The sequence below is a fragment of the Cervus canadensis genome, chromosome 5, assembly GCF_019320065.1.
Source record: "Cervus canadensis isolate Bull #8, Minnesota chromosome 5, ASM1932006v1, whole genome shotgun sequence".
Taxonomy (NCBI): domain Eukaryota; kingdom Metazoa; phylum Chordata; class Mammalia; order Artiodactyla; family Cervidae; genus Cervus; species Cervus canadensis.
Genome location: NC_057390.1, coordinates 97,321,139 through 97,341,094, shown reverse-complemented (window position 1 = coordinate 97,341,094; position 19,956 = coordinate 97,321,139). Strand labels below are relative to the sequence as shown.

Sequence of the window (19,956 nt, the reverse complement as noted above, 5' to 3'; positions counted from 1 at the left end):
TTAGTTCAGTAATTTCTGTTTATTCTTAATATTTTTAAGGACCAAGTTAGAGCCGGAGTCATATTTGGATGATATGGTGACTTGCAGCCAGATTGTATACAATTACAATCCTGAAAAGACCAAAAAGGTATAAAGCATTTTTAGAGTTCAGATGATACTGTATTGCCTTTATATAGTGTAGACAGTGCAGTGATCAGTTACAGTGCTGATTTTATGGTATATAGCTATTCTGAATCAACTGTTGCATAAAATTTTTCTGATTGAACAGTGGTGCCTGGGAAAAAATGGACACACTTTGAAATTTTTAGGACTGGTTAGGAAGGGTGGAATGTTTATGGCATGGGGGAGATAAATCACATGACTGGAAATCAGAACGAGCTGATGGAAAGAATTTCAGAGTGCATGGAGGTTTTGTAAATTTAACCTTTTCATGAAACTTTAGCCTCAAAATTGAACTGTTTTCAATTTCTTGGGGGTCCATATATGTGTACCAAAACAGGACAATTGAGCAATATGTTTTCTTGTTTCCAACTTGTGTGTCAAGCAACCATGAATGGTGCTTGTTTATCTGAATGTCTATCTCTTTCATTTTAGGATTCAGGGTGGAGATCAGCCATTTGCCCCGATTATTGTCCTAACATGTATGAAGAAATGGAAACATTAGCTAACGTGCTCCAGTCAGATATTGGTCAGGACATGCGTGTTCATAACAGCACATTTCTGTGGTTCATCCCTTTCGTGCAATCCCTCATGGACCTGAAGGATCTGGGTGTGGCTTACATAGTGGAGGTTATTCACCATCTATACTCTGAAGTCAAAGATGTTCTCAACCAGACAGACGCTGTGTGCGACAAAGTCACTGAGTTTTTCCTTCTGATTTTGGTGTCCGTGATTGAGCTGCATAGAAATAAAAAATGTCTACATTTGCTGTGGGTTAGTTCCCAGCAGTGGGTGGAGGCTGTGGTGAAGTGTGCCAAGCTCCCGACCACAGCGTTTGCACGGAGTTCTGAGAAGTCATCTGGAAACTGCTCCAAAGGCACAGCAATGATATCATCCCTGTCCCTGCATTCGATGCCCTCCAACTCTGTGCAGCTGGCTTGTGTGCAGCTGATTAGAAGTCTCCTGAAAGAAGGCTATCAGCTTGGGCAACAGACACTCTGTAAGCGGTTCTGGGATAAGCTCAACTTATTCCTGCGAGGAAATTTATCTTTAGGTTGGCAGTTGACTAGTCAGGAAACCCATGAGCTACAAACTTGTTTAAAGCAAATTATTAGGAACATAAAATTCAAAGTACCTCAGTGTAGCACTTTTGTGGATCTGAATCCTGCATGTAAGACGCCTCCTGCATCTTATAAAGAAGAAAGTGAACAAATAGGGAAGAAGTCTGAAAAAGATGGGCACTGTCTGGAAAATTCCAGCCCAACATTTTCTAAAGAACCAATGAAAGCTGATACTTATCACGTGCAAGAGAGTATTTTGAGCAAAGCAAATAATGCCATAGAAGAGAATAAAGAGCCATATTATATAAAAGATTTGAAACTAGAAGACCACCTCTCAGCTAAGTCATGTTTGAAGCTGAGTAGTAAAAACCTTGCCTGTGAAAGAGTTCAAAATCAAGTTAAAATAAGTACAGGGAAATATAAATCTGTAAAAGAGAATTCCTCATATACCCCACAGAATGGTACTTTAAGAAATGGTCCAGAAAAAGTATTTGACAGAGGAATAATAATATCAAGGCGCTTGTTGACTGTTTCTAGCACAGACTCTCTGGAAAAAGTGTCTGCCTCTAATGAGGACTTCTCTTTAAAGGATGGTGGTCTTGGCAAAAGCTCAAAAGCAAAATCTAAGACGCATAAAGATGGAGTATGTGCAAAGTTGTCACATGTAATAAAAAAGCAACACAGGAGAAGTATCAGTTTAGAGGAAAACCTGACTGTATCTAGCATTGAGAGTTTCTATTCAAAGAAAGATACAGGAGGTCAGAAAGGAAGTGGAAACATATCCAATCCTCCTTTAGTCCCAAATGGTATTCTGGATGATAAAAATGGAGAACAAAAATCTCAAAGCTGTTTACTGCTGAGAAAGAAAGAAGTAAAGAAAGAAAAGTTAGATATTTTCTCTACCCCTGAAAATAGTTGTCAAATACAGGAATCTCATGTTGATACCAAAGATTTGGTGTCACTCACAGAAATGACCAACACTTGCATGACGAAAGCATCTCCCTTTAAAGAGCCTGTGACTGGTCATGAATTGAGAGAGAGGAAAATTAGTAGGAGCACTGATCCGTTTTCTTCTACTTTAAGAGAACAGGACCTTAGCAGCAGCCCACAGCCTAACACCTTAACAGATTCTCAGGTAGACAGAGACCTCCACAGATTATCTTTAATAGCTCAAGCCAGTGTTACTAAGTTCCCATCAGATTCAACTCAAAAAAGTTCATGCCAGATACAAAGGAAAGTAAAAGATGAGAAAAGATGTTTCACAGCAAACCAAAATATCAGGGAAACCTGCCATGCACAGGTTATTATTATTTCAGATTCCGATGACGATGATGATGAGGAAAGAATTCTGGGTTTGAAGAAACACAGGAAAGAGATCAAAGCATGCATTGAGAAAGAATGTCCAGAGCAACATACTTCAATAGCTAACACAAATGTGGAACAGAAGGTAATAAAGGAAGAAAATCCAGCGTCCCTTTTGCAGTTTGAGGAATCTGATTCTCAGTTTTTTGAGTTTGAGACTCCATGTGAAGTGTTTTCAGTTTGGCAAGATGAGAAACCAGACAAGAATTCAGCTCAAGAGAATGAAAAAAATCCATGCTTGACTCATGTGGGTGATACTGCAAATGATTGGGGTTATGAGACAGATTATGTATCTGAAGAGGTCATTAAAAAAGTAGCAGAGAACTTTGAAGAGCGCACAAAAGCACATAGTAGTAGTACTTCTATTGAGAACTTTTGTGAAATTGAAGTAAAAAAACCCAAGAGAAAACGATATGAAAAACCTATAGCTGAAGATCCTCTAAGGCCTTCTTCATCTTCTGTCAAAAATGAGGACCAGTCTGATACTAACAAGGGAAATCTGAGTGAAAATGATTTTAAAGGTGTAGACACAAGGTCTACAGTTCCCAGTTCAAGTGTTCAGAGAAACGCTGCGGTTTCCCCAAAGAAGTCTCCTCCAAAGCCTCGCACGTATTCCAAACCTGTCAGGAAAGTTCCAGTGGTTAAAACTTCTAAGAAATCCCATTCAGATACCAAGAAAGGGCAGAGTAAAAGCTCCCATTACATAAGCTGTAGAACAACTCCTGCTATTGTGCCGCCAAAGAAATTTCGCCAGTGTCCTGAACCAACTTCAACAGTTGAGAAACTTGGCCTGAAAAAGGCTCCTCGTAGGGCGTTTGATTTGTCCCAGCGATCTTTAGAGTGTATAGTTCAGCTGCGTGACCATGGGAAAACTGTTGGAGTAGTGGATACCCGGAAAAAGACAAAGTTAATTTCTCCTCAGACTCTCTCTGTCAGAAATAATAAGAAACTGCTGACGAGTCAAGACCTTCAGATGCAAAGACAGATGAGATCCAAATCACAGCAAAACAGACAAGAACGTTTCAATTGTCAAAGTACAGATATGACACGAGCAGGGCCACATGCCGCACAGAGTTCTGTGCCAGAATCAAATAAGTCAGATTACAGTCATAATGGAGGAGCCGAGGTGACTGCTAACAATAAGGGAAAACAGTTAATAACTTGTCAGTCTTTTGAAACAGAACCCTTGAAAGCAAACCAGTGTAATCCTGTCATGGTAAATGGAAGAATAGCAACAAATGAAGTCATTGTTCCTACCTCAGAGGACCCATTAGGCAGAGGTGACCTGACAGTTCATCGTTTAGAGGTGGCGACTTTGAAAGAGGGAGAGCCTGAATTCAGCAGTGACATAGAGGAAGATAATATATTCTTAACACAGCGTGACCCTGAAGACATGGATTTATGTTCACAAATCGAGAGAGAGAATGATAAACTCATTGAAGTCATTCCTGGAAAAGATACAATCCAGGGAGAGGAAGAGTGTGTTAGTCTGCCTCAGTTGGAATCTTTGAGTAGCACAAAATGTAAGTACAAAGATTGTGTTGAAGCTCTGAAAAACCCGGGTGAGTACTGCTCAAAACACTCAAAAACTAAAGCCACAGATGAAGATGTATTTCGTAAACCTGGCTTGCCTCTGTCTGTATCAAAACGTTCGAGACCTTCCACAACCAAGGTTTTTAGTTCAAGCAGTACTTCACGGATTGCTGGTCTCTCCAAGTCTTTGGAAAGTACCGCAGCCCTCCCATCATCTCTGAAAAATAAGTCAAGTGGGGCACAGTCTGTTCTGAAAGGACCACAGCCACCCCTTCTGGTGTCTCTGAAGCCAGTGGCTGAAGTGAAAGGTCTGTGCAGTGTTTTCCCTGCTCAGACTCCAGATAACTCCAACAGGCAAGTTTCAAGCGTTCCATTTGGGGAAAGCAGATCTTTTTTGACTTCCTCTCCAGTAAACATTCTCACGTCGCCACAGTCCATCTGTGATACTTTCGTAAAAGAGGTCTTGAAATGGAGATATGAGATGTTTGTGAACTTTGATCAGTGTGGGCCCCCGTTGAGTCTGTGTCAGTCCATCACAAGACGGGTGCCTATCAGGTTTCAAGACTGTGGAGATTATTTTAGTGTGTTTTTCCCTTTGGTGGTACTGAATACTTTTGAAACGGTAAGTATATGTTTTAATCATATACATCCAGATTTTGAAATTGCCTTTCTTTACCATGCTAAGAGACCAGCTAAAATAACTTACTTCATTTTGATTTAGGTGTAACTTGTAAATGTCATGTTGAACAGACATTGTGCCAGGCACTGTTCTAAATGTTGGTCATACAGAGGAAATAGCAGTACTTTCCTAATCTCTGCCCTTCTGGAACTTACAGACACAGTCCAGGAGTGGCAAAGGAGGAAATGTTTTTCAGTGCAAAGGAAAGGGAAGACTTCTCAGAGGAGATAGTCTCCCATCTGCATTTAATTATGTTTAAAAAAATTGTTTTAATTGGAGGATAATTTACAATATTGTGTTAGTTTCTGCCATACATGAGCATGAATCTGCCCTCAGTGTACGTCTGTCCCCTCCCTCCTGAACCACCCACCCACCCTCCTCTCTGGGTGTCACAGCGCACTGCCCTGAGCTCCCTGCGCCACACAGCAGACTCCCCCCTGGCTGTTGTACATGTGGTCATGTACATATTTCAGCTCGATTTGCCCATCCCTCTCTTTCCCCCACTGTGTCCACAACTCTCTTTATGTTTGTGTCTCCATTACTGCCCTGCAAATAGGTTCATCAGTACCATTTTTCTAGATTCCATATGTACGCATTAATATTCAGTATTTGTTTTTCTGACTGAGTTCACTCTGTATTCCAGGCTCATCCACTTGATTAAAACTGACTCAGATGCATTCCTTTTTATGGCTGAGTAATATTCCATTGTATATGTACCATAACTTCTTTATTCATTCACCTGTCAATGGACATCTAGATTGCCTACATGTCCTAGCTATTGTAAATAGTGCTGCAATGAACCATGGGGTACATAGGTCTTTTTCAGTTATGGTTTCCTCAGGGTATATGCCCAGTAGTGGGATTGTTGGGTCATGTGGTAGTTTTATTCCTAGTTCTTTAAGGAATCTCCATACTGTTTTCCGTAGTGGCTATATCAATTTACATACCCACCAACAGTGCAAGAGGGTTCCCTTTTCTCTACACCCTCTCCAGCATTTATTATTTGTAGATTTTTTGATAATGGCCATTCTGACCAGTGTGAGGTGATACCTCATTGTAGGTTTGGTTTTCATTTTTCTAATAACAAGCGATGTTGAGCATATTTTCATATGTTTATTAGCCACCTATATGTCTTTGGAGAAATGTCTGTTTAGGTCTTTTCTCCCACTGTTTGATTGGGTTGTTTTTGTGCTGTTGAGCTGCATTAGCTGCTTGTGTATTTTGGAGATTAATCCTTTGTCAGTTGTTTCATTTGCAGTTATTTTCTCCTAGTCTGAGGGTTTGCTTTTTCATTTTGTTTATAGTTTCCTTTGCTATGCAAAACTTTTAAGTTTAACCTAGGTCCCACTTATTTTTGTTTTTATCTTCATTACTCTTGGAGGTGGGTCAAAGAGTATCTTGCTGTGATGTATGTCAAAGAGTGTTCCTCCGAGAGTTTTATAATTTCCTCCAAGAGTTTTATATACATAGGTATACCTGTGGCTGATTCATGTTGACCTTTACGCCCTCTTCTTAATCTCTTCTGCTTCTGTTAGGTCCTTGCTGTTTCTGTCCTTTACTTGGGCCCATGTTTGCATGAAATGTTCCCTTGGCATCTCCAATTTTCTTGACAAGATCCCTAGTCTTTCCCTTTCTGTTGTTTTGTTTTGCACTGTTCATTTAAGAAAGCCTTCTTATCTCTCCTTGCAATTCTCTGGAACTCTGAATTCAGTTGAGTACATTTTTCGCTTTCTCACTTGCCTTTTGCTTCTCTTCTTTTCTCAGCTACTTCTAAAGCTTTCTCAGACAACCACCTTGCGTTTTTGCATTTCTTTTTCTTTGGGATGGTTTGGGTCATTGCCTCCTGTACAGTGTTATGAATCTTTGTCCATAGTTTTTCAGGCATTCAGTCTACCAGATCTAATCCCATGAGTCTATTCATCATCACCACTGTGTAATCATAAGGGATTTGATTTAGGTCATACCTAAATGGCCTAGTGGTTTCCTGCTTCAATTTAAGCTTGAATTTTGCAATAAGAAGCTCATGATCTGACCCATAGTCAGCTTCAGGTCTTGTTTTTACTGACTGTATAGAGCTTCTCTATCTTTGGCTACAAAGAACATAATCAGTCTGATTTCATAATGTCCATCTCGTGAAATGTCTACATCCGTGTGTAGAGTTGTCTCTTGTGTTGTTGGAAAAGGGTGTTTGCTGTGACCAGTATGTTCTTTTGACAAAACTGTGTGTTATCCTTGTGCTGCTTCATTTTATACTCCAAGGCCAAACTTGCCTGTTATTGTGGCTATCTCTGGACTTCCTACTTTTGCATTCCAATCCCCTGTAATGAAAAGGACATCTTTCTTGTTACTTCTAGAAGGTGTTGAAGGTCTTCATAGAACTGGTCAGCTTCTTTGATGTCAGTGATTGGGTCGTAGACTTGAATTACTGTGATGTTGAATGGTTTGCCTTGGAGATGAACTGAGATCATTTTGTCATTTTTGAGATTGCACCCAAGTATTGCATTTCAGACTCTTGCTGACGGTGAGGGCTATTCCATTTCTTCTTAGGGATTCTTGCCCACAGTAGTAGATAAAATGGTCATATGAATTAAATTCTCCCATTCCCATGCATTTTAGTTCATTGATTCCTAAGATATTGATGTTCACTCTTGCCATCTCATGGCTTGACCATGTCCAGTTTACCTTAATTCATGGACCTAACATTCCAGGTTCCTATGCGTTATTGCTCTTTACAGCATCAGACTTGACTTTCACCACTAGACCCATCCACAGCTGAGCATTGTTTCCACTTTGACCCAGCCTCTTCTTTCTTTCTGGAGCTATTAGTAATTGCCCTTCGCTCTTCCCCAGTAGTGCATTGGACACCTTCCAACCTGGGAAGCTCATCTTCATTTATCATATTTTTTTGTCTTTTCATATGGAAATCAGTCTTGGGTGTTCATTGGAAGGACTGATGCTGAAGCTGAAACTCCAATATTTTGGCCACCTGATGTGAAGAGCTGACTCATTTGAAAAGCCCCTGATTCTGGGAAAGATTGAAGGCAGGAGGAGAAGGGCGCGGCAGAGGACGAGATGGTTGGATGGCATCACCAACTCAGTGGACATGAGTTTGGGTAAATTTCGGGAGTTGGTGATGGACCAGGGAGGCCCGGTGTGCTGCGGTGCATGGTGTCACAAAGAGTCGGACATGACTGAGTGACTAAACTGAACTGAACTGTCCATGGGGTTCTCCAGGCAAGAATGCTGGAGTATGTTGCCAGTTCCTTCTCCAGTGGACCACCGTTTGTCAGAACTCTTGACTCAGATCTGTCTCTCTTGGGTGACCCTGCACAGCATGTTCATGGCTTCATTTAGTTACATAAGCTCCTTCATCACAAGGCTGTGATCTACAAAGAGGCCAATAATGTTGTCTGCCAGAGGTTCACATAAAAAGAGCTATTAATAGAAATGTTTACGATGAAAGGATTTGTTGTTCAGTCGCTCAGTCATGTCCAACTCTTTGCAACCCCATGCCAGGCTTCCCTGTCCTTCACTATCTCCCAGAAGTTGCTCAGATTCATGTCCATTGAATCAGTGATGCCATCCAACCATCTCATCCTCTGTCACCCCCTTCTCCTCTTGCCCTCAGTCTTTCCTAGCATCAATGTCTTTTCCAGTGAGTCAGCTCTTCACATCAGGTGGCCAGAGTATTGGAGCTTTAGCTTCAGCATGTTAACTGTACATGCTACTATTTTCTATTTGTTACCCTTGTTGTCTATTCCTGTTTTTATTGTCCCTCCTCTTGTGGTTTTAATTGAGCATTTTATATAATTTTATTTTCTCTCTATCCTTAGAATATCAACAAAAATTTTTTTTTAGTGATTGCCTTAGAGATTGTAGTATATATTTACAACTAAGTCTGTGTTCAGATAACACTTCATGGATAGTGTGTCTACCTTACAATAACAAAATAGTCCTGATTTTTCCTTGTCATCCAATGTATCATTGCTGTCATTTGTTTCACATACACATAGGCCTACGTTACACACACACACACACGTAGTTGTATATGTGTTGAATCCATAGTTGAATATGTTGTTGCTATTATTTTGAATAAGCTATCATTATCTGTTACATGAATTAAAAATAAGAAACAAAGGTTTTAATTTTGCCTTCATGTATTCATACTCTGATGGTCTTCCTTTGTTTACGTAGCTTTGAGTTCTGACCTATATAATTTTCCTTCTCTTTGAATATCTTTTAACTTTTCTTGCACGATAGGTGCAGTGGTGACAAATGCCCTCAAATTTTGTGTGAGAAGATCTTTATTTCTCTTTCACTTTTAAAGGATAATTTGTAGGATTCAGAATTCTAGGCTGGTAGGTTTTTTTTCTCTCAGTCATCTTAAATGTTTCACTCACTTGCATTTTTCTGAAGGGAAGTCGAATGTCGTTCTTAATATCCTCTGCTATAGATAGGGTGTTACTTTCCTCACTGGCTTCTTTCAAGATTTTTTTCTATCTTCAATATTTCACATTCCTAAAGTGTGAATATGGTACGATATGATTCCTAAAGGTATAGTTTCTGGCATTTATTCTGCTTGGTCTCTGAGCTTCCTGGATCTGTGATTTGGGGTCTGATACTAATTTTGGAAACCTGAGTCATCATAGTCTCAGGTGCTGCTTCTTCCCGCCCCCCCCCTCCCCCTCTCATATCCCCATTATGTGTATGCTGCACCGTTTGGCATCATGGCACAGTTCTTGGATATTCTGGGGTGTGGCTCTTTTCCTCATTTTCTTTTTGTTTTTCAGCTTTGGTAGTTTCTGTTGCTGCATCCTAAATCTCAGAGATTCTTTCCTCAGCAGTGTCCATAGTCCTATGATAAGCTGTCAGTCTTTTTTATTTTTTGGCTGTGCTGAGTCTTCGTTGTTGCTCGGGCTTTTCTCTAGTTGTGGCAAGTGGGGGCTGCTCTCTAGTTGTGGTGCACGGGCTTCTCATTGCAGTGGCTTCTCTTATTGCAGAGCACAAGTTCTAGGGTGTGTTGGAATTCCTGAGCGCTAGAGCACAGGTTCAATAGTTGTGGCTCAAGCACTTGGTTGCTCCCTGTCATATGGGATCTTCCTGGATCAGGGATCTAACCCATGTCCCCTGCATTGATTGGCAGCTGGATTTTTTTTACCTGTAAGCCACCAGGGAAGCCCAGGTGTCAGTCTTTTAGTGAACCTTGGCCTCTGGCTTTCACACTCATTCATCTTGGTTTCTCCCTTCCTCCTCAGGTGAGACAGGATGACTAGAATGGGCTGGAGTAGGTTTTCTTCCCCCAAGTAGGTTAGGCTCTGTTAAAAGCCTAGCAAGTTTAAGTTCACTTCAGTTGCTTAGTTGTCTCTGACTCTATGACCCCCATGGACTGTAGCACACCAGGCTCCCCTGGCCATCATTAACTCCTGGAGCTTGCTCAAACTGATGCCCATTGGGTTGGTGATGCCATCCAGCCATCTCACCCATTGTCATCCAGCAAGTTTGGCTCTCTTAAAATAGTTTTTGTATAGATCAAAGCCGTGTTAAGAAGGTCAGAATGGAGGTGGGAGGGAGGCTGAAGAAGGAGGAGATATATATTTAATAGATGATTGAAGTGGTTATACAGCAGAAATCACCACAACATTGTAAAGCAATTATCCTCCAGTGAAAGTTTTTTTACAAGGTCAGAATACTCTGATGTATTTTTAAGTGGTTCTTCCAATTCCCAACCCTCAACACTGCTATATCCACTCCCCCTCCCCCACCGAAGGACACAGGGAATTTTCTCCTACATTTGCTGTGGGGGCCTGTGAGAGCTTCTAGATGTGAAACTCAGCAGAGTGTGGTATATCCCTTATGACTGGGTCGCCCTAGAGTTTTTAAGCATTCAGAGTTGTTGATACTGAGCCTCCAACAGTTTGTCAAATCCAGTTCAGGTTTCTTCCTGGCATGGAGGTTTCTACTTGAGTTTCTGCTCTGGTAAGTCTTGGTTGTCTGTATCCACCTTTTGTCTCTTTATACTTGTTAGGATGGGCTGGTGATTTTTAAGTTCCATACCTACCAAGCTGGAGACCAGAAGTCCCAAGTTAATTTTTACTATTTCTGTCACCTGGGATGTCTAGGTTCTGGATTTTGTTGTTGCTTACTTTGGAAAATTTTTTAGATGTTTTTGCCTTCTTAATTTGCTTTTTTTGCTTTGCTAAGGTGGCACAGGAATGGATCAACTCTCCAAACAAAGAGAAATTCCATCAGTTGCATTTACGAAAATTTCCTGGTGATTATAAAAAATACTGGGAGTTTGTGGGTAAGTTCTTTCTCAAGTAACTTGGGCTGTGTCATGTAATAATTGGAGAGATTTCTTTTGAGGGAACAGGATAATTGTTTGAATTTTCTGGGATATAGGTTTCCTAAGTTGAATCTTATGTAGAATATGTTTAAAGTCTTACTTAATGAGGATAATTAGTAGTGCATGTATTACTGCTAGACTTGCTTCTCATCTGTGTGAAGTGTGGGGAGGAGGTGAGGGGGTAGGGTTATCTTGCCTATTGTGTGCCGTTTTTCATTTACTTACCTCAGCAAATATTTATTGCCTGTGTACTGCCTGATAGTGTGTGATTCTAGATGCCAGATATGTAGCTTGGATGAAAACATAAAATTCTGCCTTCATGAAGCTTACATTTGACTTATTTTCACTTAATCTGTTGTAAACGTCTTTTCAGTATTTGTAATTATTCCGTTGTTAGCATGTTCCATAGTTCTGTTTAACCAATTTCTAGTTAGATATGTATATTGTTTATGGTTTTTCACTATTAAACTGAATAAATCCTTTTGCCTGGATCACAGTGTATGCATATTGACTTTTGATTCATATTGCCTCTGTCTACCAAAAAGAATTCCATTGTTATGTCTAACATAAGAACATAAGAATGTATCTCTCCTCATTTGCTAGTTTAAACTTTTCCCCAGTTTTATGTGGTAACTGTATCTCATTTGAGGTTACACATTTTGTCCCCAAATCTTTAGTGGTCTTTTATATTCTTAGGGGTAGAAAGGGGGCACATAATTGTCTCTGCATACCATTTGTCATTTTTCTGTTAGGGAGTTTGTTTTCTTCTTATTCGTATGCATTTGTTATAACTTTTATTATTTCATTATTTGCGTTTAGTTTCACATTTGGTTTTTGAGGCAGTTTTTATCCTCTTATGTTCATAAACTTTATTGTTCAAATTTTGGTTTTAGAAATTAAATAGTTTCATATTTTCTTGTAGTAGTTTTATATTTCTTTTTAATGTTTAAGTAACTGATTTATCTGCCATTTATCTTCATTATATGATAGAATCACATAGTCTTTTCTCTTGTTTCTGACTTCTTTCATTTAATGTGTGTGTAATTCATCAATTTTGTGTGTATCTTCAGTATTTGTTTTCATTGCTGTGGTATTTCAGTGTATAAGTACATCACAGTTTTACCATTGATAGAGATTGTTATTTTATTTTTTGGTCAAGCCATGCGGCTTGTCCTAACCACTGGACCACCATGGAGCGTCTATTAATGGGCATTTTTTCCATCAGTTTTGGTCTGTGTATCAGGAGTCCACAAGCCCAACCCCAGGTTCAGAGATCACTAGGATGACTCACAGGAATTATATTCATGCTCATGGCTGTGACTTCTTCTTTTTGTGTGTGTGTGTGTGTGTAATAAAGTTTTATTAAAGTATAAAGGAGGTAAAGCTTCTGACATAGGCATCAGAAGGGGGCAAAAGAGTACCCCCTTTGCTAGTGTTAGCAATGGAGTTATATACTCTCCAGTGAATCCAAAGAATGTCTGGAGGTTGTAAAGACCTCACCAGACCCACTCCCATAATTTACATTTCAAGATAACAGAGTTGGCCAGAAGGTTTAATCCAAAGATTGTCCTCAGGCAGGATACATCCTTGTAAAGACCAGACTGTTTTAAGATAACAGAATTAGCCAGAGGGTTTAATCCAAAGACTGTCCTCAGGCAGGATACATTATTGTTATATAATCCTAAGGAATGTAGAGGAAAAAAAGTAAAAAAGTTTGTCCTTCCTTCCTCCTTGAATATCCCAGACTTCTCTCTCCTTGGGGACCCCTAGACTTCTTATCAACCTGCCTAGGAAATGACTCTCTCATTCCCCCCTTTTCTTTTAGGAAAATTATGTTGCCTAGGGAAAAGGGGCATCGTTCTCATTCCATAACTGCTTCCGAGCTGACAAGGGGCGTTGTCCCTAAATTGGTGAGGCAACATATTCTCCTAATCCTCATAGGGAGGATGTCTGATCCAGGGCCTCCAAGTAATAGTTGGAGGAGGCTGTGGCACTCATAGGAGCTCGGACAACTATTTGTAAACTAAAAGCTTTTGGACAGTTAGAAAACCCCATTATACAGTTACAGATGTAAGGCAAAATAGTCATTAAACCAAGTTAAAATCAAAATGAAAAGTCACATTATGTCCATAGTTACATCAGTCCATCTTAAGGTTGTTAGATGTCACCAGTTTAAGAAGAGGCATCACATGCGATTGTTGAAGGTATTTGCAGACTTGGAGAAGTCCTTTCCTTGAAGTGGAAATGTCCACCGTGGGACACCTTCCACTGATGAAGAGGGGAGTGCTCCGCAGACCCAGCAGTTAGACCGATTGTGGAATGCAGCATAGGAGTGAGCCCAGGACAGGAAGGCATTGTCTTGAGGATCAAACGGCAGACTCAGGATTTCTGGAGTCAGCAGAAGTAGGCTCACATAGATTATCAGGCCCATCTTGTCCTGAAGGATCCCGGATGAGTCCCCAAGATGAAAGGTTGTTACTGAACGATGAGACGCGGGATTCTTGGCCTCCGGAGGAGGTGAATTCAGTCCGGGGCCAGAGACGAAGCTGGATCGCTCAGAGCTTTTGTGTAATAAAGTTTTATTAAAGTATAAAGGAGATAGAGAAAGCTTCTGACATAGGCATCAGAAGGGGGCAAAAGAGTACCCCCATGGCTGTGACTTCTTATTGTGAAAGGATACAAAACAAAATTAGCAAAGGGGACTAAGCATGTGGGTGAAGTCTAAAGCAGACCAGGAGCAGCCTTCAAGAGTCCTTTCCCAATGGAGTCACACAAATAGGCACTTAATTGTCCCACTAGTGAGGTGTGACAATACATGGGACATATTACCTACCAGGGAAACTGAGGGACTCTGCCTGCAACACCCTCTGCCTATTCCAGATTCATAACTTTCCAGAAGCAAAGTGGATATTTGACATAAACCACAGAGAAAGAATTTGGCAAACAGGTTAGATGCAGTGCACCATTGTCATCAGTGAATGACAACTGTCTGGAAATCCAAGTTCTCAGATGCCAATGGGGGAGCAACTTGTAAGCTTTCTAAGGACAGAAACCTCAGGCCTACTATGTTAATAACTCTTTTACGCATAGCATTTTATGAATAATGCCACTGTGGTCATTCATGTCTGTAGTGTCATGTGAAGGCATTTTTGTAGTCTTGTCTCCTGAAATGAATTGTATGAGTTCAACTGAAGTAGATAATCCCAAGCCAGTTTATACAGAAATTATGCACCCCCACCAGTGTATGGGAGTCACATTGTTCCATGTTTATACCAGCACATTTGTATCGATTGTGCTGTTAACTTAACCTGTTACGGTTGTGCGTACTGATGGCCATTTGTGGTTTTATTTTGCTATCAATGAGCTTGAGCACCCTTTTCATATATTTAGTAGATGCTTAAGTAACCTCTTTGGGGAAACCAAAAGACTTGTTCATTTTCTATTGTCTTTTTCTTACTGATTTGTATTGAGTTCTTTGTATAATTTGGATATAAACCATTCTCCCACTTTGGCTTGCATTATGACACTCGTAGAGATGTCTTTAAAATTCTTGTTTAGAATTTATTTTTAACGTAACAATTGCATTTGTGTATTTTTTTATGGAATGCTCTATGACTCTTGAAGAAACCTTTCCCTGCTGCAGGTCATAAATATATTATCTTAACATCTAGATCTGGTGCCAGCAAACAACAACTTGCACATCTACCCATATCCTGTTTTTATATTGCCCTAGAGTAAGGTTTTTATATATTTTTTAAAGGTTTTGAAAAAAAGATGGTGATGATGAATATGCAGCAGACTCCATATGTGGCCTGCAAAGAAAAATCTGGCTTTTTACAGAAAGTTTACCAATCCCTTTTCTAGAGGCTTCACTGTTTCGTCAACCTGGAATTGATTTTGTGCATAAGTAAGATGTAGGGGCCATGTTTCATTTTTTTTCTCTAATGGAGATGTAATTATCCCACTACTGTTAATTGAAAAGACCATCCTTTCTTCATGGTCTGTAGTGCCATATTTGCCATAAATCTAGTGGCTATTTAATGCAGTGATGTTTTCTGGACGCCTTTCTCTATTGGATCATTTGCCTACCTCAGTGCCCATGTCACGTTTCTTGATTAGTTAAGCTTTAGAATAAGTTTTAGTAAACAAGTCCTCTTAGCTTGTTTTGCCTTATGAGTACATTGGCTATTCTTGTCCCTTTGCATTCCTGTGTAAGTTTTAGAGGAAAAAAATGTTGAAGTTTGTTGAGAATTGGCAGAGTTGGTACTAAATTTTTTAATTAGAGCTTGCTGTTTTCCCAGCCCCATTTATTTTACTGCTGTCCTTTCCCCTTGTTTGAAATGCCACTAGTAGGCTCAAAATGCTTCTGTGTACTTGGATTTGTTTCCAGATTTTCTCTGGGGATTTTGAAAGTAGGGCACAAAAATGAGAATTTTTTGATTAAAAACTAAGGTAAGTTTCAAGGAAAGGAAATTTATTAGCTCCTTTTGAATATTATGACTTCATCTATTTTGGTGTTGTAGCAGTTTTTAAGAAAAACTTTGTAATACTTTGTGATCAATATTTGAAAATGCCCACTGGCTTAGACCATCATTTTTGAAGTGTATACAAAGTCGACCAGCGTTCTCTACTTGCTTGAACTCATAGTACAAGGGTTTAATATTCCTTTAGTTAATCTTATGTAAATTTATTCTGTTAGAATAAATGCCGACTTCTCACTGTTTTACAGTTTATCTTGAGGAATGTGAACTAGCTAAACAGCTTCATCCAAAGGAAAATGATTTGGTGTTTTTGGTTCCTGAAAGACCCAATGAGGAGAAGAAAGATTTAGAGTGGAGTCATCTGGAGGATGCCTGTGAATATTATTGTGGCTATGTTCATAAATTCCGCCGTACTTCAGTCAGTGAGTACCTAGTGAGACTCTGTAGAGAAGTCTGTCAGAAACTTGTCTTCTCATTTCCTTCTAGATTAGGCTTTACCAGCCATGTATTTGCTGTACATTTAGCTGATGTACATTTATCAGACTTGTGTTTGTGAGGTTGATGATTTACCTTTCTGAGACCTCTTTTAGATTTTCTAGACTCAGGTGGAAAAGGCCCAGTATTTCTTGCTTTAGTCTTCAGATTTGAAAGCTTTCTTTTGTAATGTCTTCTTCTCCTTCTAGTAAATTCTTCATCTGTCAGTGTGTGTTATAAAACAGACAGTTTGCAAGCCATCTGTTTGTTAAATCACATTCCAGCTTTGATTTTCTGGCTAATTATTAATGAGCAGACCAAAGATGTAACTAACTGTAAGGCACCTTGAGGGCTTTACTGTTTCTATCACTCTTCTCCATTGTGTTGTAGGGGCTTCTCTCCCTAAGGGAGCAGAACAGAAATAATGTTAGCTTGAATTTAAGGAGTACCAACTATGCCACACGGTGTGCCCTGTCCTCCTGTGCACATTTACTGTCTGTTCCCAGAGCCCTGCAAAGCAGAATTAGTTGTTCCCTGCTTATTGGGAAATCAGAGGTCGGGATGTGGAATAACTTATCCAAGGTCACCCTTAGTATTAAATGGTAGGTTAAGAATTGAAACCTAATTTTATTTGACTGCTTAGTCCACATTCTTTATATATGCCAAGCTGCCCTTTAGACAGTGCTGCTTTTTTTAGTCTCTGTTATGTGAAGAGAATATGATTTCATTATTCGTTCACCTTTTTGGGGTTACATCTTATAGACAGCAACAAAGTTATTGGAGTTCAACAATGTGTTGATTTGTAACTGGTGTGCTGTGTTTACTCCTGTGAGCACAGCTCAGCTGTTTGTGTAGCATGCCTGTAGAAGAGGAGCTGTGCGGATACATAACTTTGTGCTTTTGACTCCCACAGGTGGCTACATTTGCCAGAGTTCTGTTTCAAAGGTGGCCTCCTTCCCTGAGCTCTTCATGTGTCTAATACTCTGCCATCTCCAATTGGAGATTATTAGATATTTAAAATCTACTCCAAAACACCTGACTGTCGCTTCCATTTTCCCATCACAGGATGCAGGGCCTCCGTTCTCACCGTTGCTCAGCCCCAGACCTCAGCGTCAGGCTTGAGTCTTTCTCTCCCTCACAGGCGCCTTCCAGTTCATCAGGAAGCCCTGTTACTGGCCATCCTTTGCAGTGTATCCTCCATCCTGGCCCCTCCTCTCTCACTGCATCCTGGCCCACAGGACCTTTCACTTTGACCTGGATTAACTGGTCTTTTTGCTTTTCCCATTGTAGTTTATTCTTGATTCACCATAAGTGATTCTTTTAATGTGGGCGTTAGAGCAGGTCCCTTCCCTACACAGAGCTGTCCTGTAGCCCTTGACCTGACTCACAGTCAGGTTCAGAGAGCCCTGTGAGGAGTAGCCACCAGTACTTTCTCAGGCTTCGAGCTCTCTTCCTTCCGGCACACCAGCCTTCTCTCTGTTCCTCAATAATCCAGGCACCTTGCTGCCTTTGCGGTTGCTGATTCTCTGCCTGTAACGTAGTTTTCCAGTTATCAGCATGGCTTCATTGTATTAAGTCTCTGCCCAAATGTCATCTTATCAGGAAGGACTTCCCTGACTCTCTGTCTGCATAACACTCCCTTACATCCCTCATCAATTCCTCATCCCCCTCCTCTGCATTCTTCATACTACTTACCATCACCTGGCATGTTTGTTTGATTACCTGCCGCCACCTCCTAAAAAATAAGCCTCCCAAGGACTGGAATGTTGCCTGGTTTGTAGGAGCCATTCAGTAGATACATAGTAATTTACCTTCACTGAGTAAATTATTTGAATGATGTGTAGAAAACATGTTACAAAACTCTTTGTTCTGAATAACCTTTTTAACTGGACACCTTGTATTCACTGGTAACCAAAATTGCTTTTTCTCTGTCTTGGTAACAGTGCGTAATGGGAAGACTGAGTGTTCGGTTTCCATCCAGACTCAAGATAATTTACCAGTCAATTTAAATGAACTCGTGAAATGCTTTGTAATCAGCTCTCTGGTGACTACACAAAGGAAGTTGAAAGCCATGTCTTTGCTGAGTGGTCGGAACCAACTGGCCAGAGCCATTCTGAATCCAAACCCCATGGACTTCTGTACAAAAGATTTACTAACTACAACATCTGAGAGAATTGTGAGTGATAACCATTTGATACAGGGAAAGTCAGAACATTTCATGTCACAACGTTAAAGCATCATGTTCCTTTTGTCCACAGCAAAGACTTATTAGTCACAATGTATGCCCAGTGACATTTTTAGTGCCTGGTTTTCTTTAATGTTGTCAAGTATGTCTTTGTGTTAGTCAGCTTACCTTAGGAAGAAGGTAGAGTGCAATAAGAAATTTAAAATATGCTTGAAGAACAACATTAAAATGTTAGGGTGAACATCCTACTTAATTAACTTTTTAGGTGGTTAAAATGCAGGAGTAAGTAGGAATAGGTTTAATGGAATGAATTTTGCATTTGAATGACCAGTGGAGCTTTGGTATTGTTGCCAGTATGAAGATGAAGTTGTTGTATTATGTGAACACATATTTCTCATTATAAAATTGTGTATAAGTTCCAGGAAGTTAACACAGAGGCAGGTGAAGAGAAAGAAATGTTATTTGAACCCCTTCCTTGTGTTCGGGCTTCCATGTGTGTTTTCTCAGTCAATTCTCACCTTCTGAGGGATCCTAACTTCATATAAAAATGGGTGGACACTGAAGTCCAGAGAGGTGAGTTTGGAGACACAGCTTGAGAGTGAAACTGAGGGGTAGACTCGGAGCTGAACCAGGATCCATGCTCTTTCCCCTCTGTCACTTGTGTTAGGGAAGAAAGTCTTGGAATGGTTTTACTGTCTAGGGAGAGAATTGACTAAAATGGGAAGAATCAGAGAATAAATAAGAAGAGTACAGAATAGTTTGTGATCTTTATGAGAATCACAGATAAAAATATTGTTTTGTTTATAGATGGACTGAAGCCTGTAGACACTTGCAAGTGACTCTTTCCAGTAATGAACACGCTTCTTCGATTAAAGGTCGTTTTGGAGTCTTGCCTGATCATAAAGCTTCTGTCTGATGAAGCACAGGAGCAGTTCACACAGATTTTTCCACTGTCTTGCTTTCCTGGGCTGCCTCAGGAAGAAAAAGTCATTCTCACTAAAATGTCTTTCATATAGGTTGCCTACTTAAAAGATTTCAATGAAGACCAGAAGAAAGCGATAGAAACTGCATATGCCATGGTGAAACACTCCTCATCAGTTGCCAAGATCTGTCTGATTCATGGACCACCTGGAACAGGAAAATCAAAAACCATTGTTGGCATCCTGTACCGCCTGCTGACAGAGGTAAAGTGTTTGTGAGGGCAGCAGCGTTCTTAATTGAATATATCATTTCACGTCACTAGGTTTAACTAATGTGTGAACAAGTACTAAAGTGCCTTTTTTCCCTTCACTTTTGTGTATGTTTTGATACTGTGTGGAACCATATCAGATAAAGGGATAGCAGAGATGGAGAAGGTTATAAGAAATAAAAAGGCAGAAAACACTATCTTGTGTGCAGTTACTCCTCAGGGCTAGCATGGTAGTCTTCTGGCTTTGTTAGTGGTCACAGCCGATACCAGGAGACCATCCTGGATATTTCTATCCCTGGGCTGCATTTTGGTTGGATTGAGTATTGAATAAGTGGATAATAAGGTAAGGCTCAGAAAAGTTAATGATAAAATTTTATGCCAGAGTAATTTTTTTTTAAAAAAAAATTTTTTTTTTTTTTTAGTTATCCACAGTAATTTTTTAGTTATCAGTGTAAGATGCAGGTACTTTTTATTTTTATTATAGGAACTT

The 19,956-nt window shown here is 40.0% G+C and overlaps 1 protein-coding gene across 3 annotated transcripts in view; it reads left to right on the top strand.

The window, feature by feature from the left end:
- Positions 1 to 19,956, top strand: part of SETX (senataxin) — an 80,900-nt gene that overhangs the window by 36,695 nt on the left and 24,249 nt on the right. For all 3 annotated transcript variants that reach the window (XM_043469925.1, XM_043469924.1, XM_043469926.1), the window contains 6 exons: positions 40 to 127; positions 595 to 4,737; positions 10,996 to 11,095; positions 15,867 to 16,040; positions 18,036 to 18,268; positions 19,294 to 19,461. In XM_043469925.1, the coding sequence (XP_043325860.1) occupies positions 40 to 127; positions 595 to 4,737; positions 10,996 to 11,095; positions 15,867 to 16,040; positions 18,036 to 18,268; positions 19,294 to 19,461 (4,906 nt within the window). The remainder of the gene's footprint in view (positions 1 to 39; positions 128 to 594; positions 4,738 to 10,995; positions 11,096 to 15,866; positions 16,041 to 18,035; positions 18,269 to 19,293; positions 19,462 to 19,956) is intronic.